Source organism: Cephus cinctus, unplaced genomic scaffold, assembly GCF_000341935.2.
Source record: "Cephus cinctus unplaced genomic scaffold, Ccin1 Ccin1_scaffold1184, whole genome shotgun sequence".
Classification (NCBI taxonomy): Eukaryota; Metazoa; Arthropoda; class Insecta; order Hymenoptera; family Cephidae; genus Cephus; species Cephus cinctus.
In genome coordinates, this window is record NW_014333664.1 from 1,834,159 (window position 1) to 1,837,426 (window position 3,268).

The window sequence follows — 3,268 nt, forward strand, 5'->3', positions numbered from 1 at the left end:
CGTACAGTATATAATTTTATCCAATAAATAAGTACGGTTTATATTTTCGAAAAATTCAGTAATTTTCATTCGTCACCTCGTTACCTTTAATTATAGACTATTAAATAACATGCAATGTCCTTATTGTTTATTTGAAAATTAACAGAGTGCATTCTCAAGTTACAACACCAATTGACACAGCAGCGCTGCTGACTAGTGTGGTGTTTAGTGATGAAAAAATATTTAATAAAAAAAACAAATTGCACAACCAGCGGGTAGTATTATGGTGAATGCATGTGAGAGGTGTCTTTGAGAAGGGATGTGGGGCTGCGCTGATGATTCTGCGTATCATTCAGACACTAGACGTCCCGCGAACGAGATCTTACTCGTCGTCGTCATCAAGATCAAATAACAATCCGTCGTATTATTCTAAACAGAAACAAGCATCGTCTGCAATGGTAAGTCTCTGGAATTAGTTTTGACAAATAGTGTATACGTAAAAATATCTGTTGAGGAAATTATCAAAATAGAATGCAGTGAGACTTGCGCGCGCAGATTTCAGGGTTGACTCGGACATTACGTAAGAGACTTGGCAGGTCAACACTCCTTGTACTTAGTTATCGGATTACAATTTGTGCATAGACTCGAGAGATTGAAAGCTAACACTGGCATCTGGGTGCGATTGCAAAAGTTGCATGGGTTTCGAATTACCATGTGATCTTTTAGTTGATACGAACATTTCTTAACCTTTGTGTTAAGCGCGAGGATTATTGGGATGGCTTTATCAAATATTTTTTCACGGAGATAGGTGAGTTTACATATTCGGTCTACTATTACGTAACCAAAAATTGTCGGAGAGCTAGCAACCTTCCAAGTGCTACATTGCCGGGTAATCCCTACTCTTCATACGCTATCGTTGAGAAAACATGGAAATTAGGTTATTAGCTGCGAGCGTACTATTCGATAACACGAATTGAAAGTAACTTATAAGAATGGTGAAAAACTGAAAATTTTTACCTTTGCTACCACCCAACCCTTAGATTTTCCTGACCCTGGAGAATGTACCAAGGAGTCAAGGATATTGTAATATGCTTGTGATATAAATGATGTAAACTTATTTTACGGGTTAATAATATATATTTTTATAGGAAAGTAATAATTATTCTATTTTTTACAAATTATAATATTACAAGGAAACATGGGGTGTTATGGTGACATCAGGTGAAACGAGACATTATTACGAATAATCGATGTTTTTCGTATGTCTTGTTATAATTTATTTTATGAATAACTTTTCGTACATTAATTTATTTCTTACAGGATACTTGGGACGAAAGAACTCCCCACAGCGAACTTTCCGATTTGGCCTTCATTGAAGTCAAGTCTGATGACCCTCTGGTTCTTTTCAGAGAATGGTACGAAGAGGCAAGACAATTTTCAACAGGATTACCAAATGCATTATGTTTGGCGACTGTCTCGAGGTGTGTATTTTTGCGATATTCACGTTCTTTGAAAATTATCAAATATTTTTTTTTTTTTTTTCAACAGAGACCAGAAGGTTTCTGCGCGCCATGTTATTCTTCGACAACTCGACGAAGATGGCTTTGATATCGTCACGGATAAACGCAGTCGCAAGGCTCAGGATCTGGCAAGTTTTTTTTAATCATTCCAGCTAATTAAAATCAGACTAGGAAAGTTTTTAATACATAAAAATATCTACGTTATTTTCTAGGACGAAGTGCCGTCGGCAGCCATGTGCTTCCTCTGGTCTTACCTGAACGACCGAAACGAACACATAGCCAGGCAGGTAATAGCTAAACAAAATTTATCCCGGATCGTAAATATTTTAAAAGGAACAATTATTTGGTAATAAGGGTCCCTTGTCTAGTCGGGCAGCCTACAGGATTCCGCGGAGGGAATCGTAGACTAGCTATGTATAACATAGTGGTCGGTTGCATTCGCCTGACCAGCGGGAGACTCGGATTCGACTCCCGATTCAGTCCCGATATTATTTCTGCGGAATCTACAATATTTTAACTTTTTCACATGTCACAGATAAGATTAGAAGATTAGCAATTGGTTTCTCGTATTACAGGTAAGATTAGAAGGAACCATTAAAAAACTTTCGAAGGAAGAAAGCCAGAAATTCTACGACAGAGAACCACTGTTTTGCAAGATTCGCTCTCACCTTTGCCAACAAGGACATGAAGTCGACTGGAAGAAGCTGAAGGAACGTCATGATCAAATTGTCAAAGAAGTCATGAGTGGAGAGAATTCATTACCCATGCCAGAACACTTGTGAGTATTTATAGGCATACTCTAAAAATCTATTAAATATTTTTAACTGTTAAATTCTTATATGCTCATTATGATTCCAGCACTGCTTATAAACTGAAGCCGGTGATGATAGAATTTTATTTTGCCAAAGATCATTTGATAGGTGATCGTGTGCTCTTCACCAGAGATACGTCAGCTGATCCTTGGAAACATTGTAAAATTGCAGCATGAAATGTTTGACAGTTTTTTTTAAAACTTTGTAATACTCCGAAACAAATTTCCCAGCAAACCCATAAAAACAGGCCAGTACTCAATCTTTACTTGCCCATTGAAAAGTGCAGTGGGCTAGTAAAGTCCCATTACTGACCAGAATTTGTGTATTTGTTGGGTTTACGCAAGGATACGAATACGGAAACGAAAATGTAAATGGACTTATAATTGTGTATTAAACGTTATATTAAATAAAATATCTATTTTACCATGAGTATATATTTCATTGGGATATTTACATGTTATTTTATATAGTGTTCCATGAAATACGCCAAGGGAAAACCCTTGAAGTTGTATTAGGTTCACATTTTATATTGCTTTTGAAATACTGGATATCGTCTGGTAAAGTGAGCAACCTAATAGCAATTGTATGTCCAGGTATGCACCTAACGGTTTTAGATTAGCATTGAGGAGTTTCTAGAAGTACTTTAGGGACTTTCAACCTAAAATAAGTGAAATAAAATATTTGCAGGGTTAACGCTTCTTAAAGCGTAGTTCAATCATTAATATTTGTTTAAATCAATTCCAGGATTGTAAATGCACATGTGCTCTTCTCTGTCGGTAACAAAGATAGATCCGTCATTACTGTTTTGCCTGTAGAGATAATAAGCATGATATTTATTGCGTATTAGATATTTCGGATGCGATGATAGGCTAATGATATTCCATTTGGACAAGTTTCCGCTAGATGGTAGCACCTTCATGCCGCTAAGTAACAACGGGCGCCCCCCGTTGCTCTTCG

The 3,268-nt window shown here is 36.8% G+C and overlaps 1 protein-coding gene across 1 annotated transcript; it reads left to right on the forward strand.

The window, feature by feature from the left end:
- Positions 1-254: 254 nt before the first annotated feature.
- On the forward strand, positions 255-2,740 carry LOC107272434 (pyridoxine/pyridoxamine 5'-phosphate oxidase). The gene is made up of 6 exons (XM_015749600.2): positions 255-437; positions 1,300-1,460; positions 1,528-1,627; positions 1,712-1,786; positions 2,075-2,277; positions 2,358-2,740. Exons 1-6 carry the CDS (start codon positions 270-272, stop codon positions 2,485-2,487), a joined length of 837 nt encoding a protein of 278 aa, XP_015605086.1. The 5' UTR covers positions 255-269; the 3' UTR covers positions 2,488-2,740.
- The last annotated feature ends 528 nt before the right edge of the window (positions 2,741-3,268 follow it).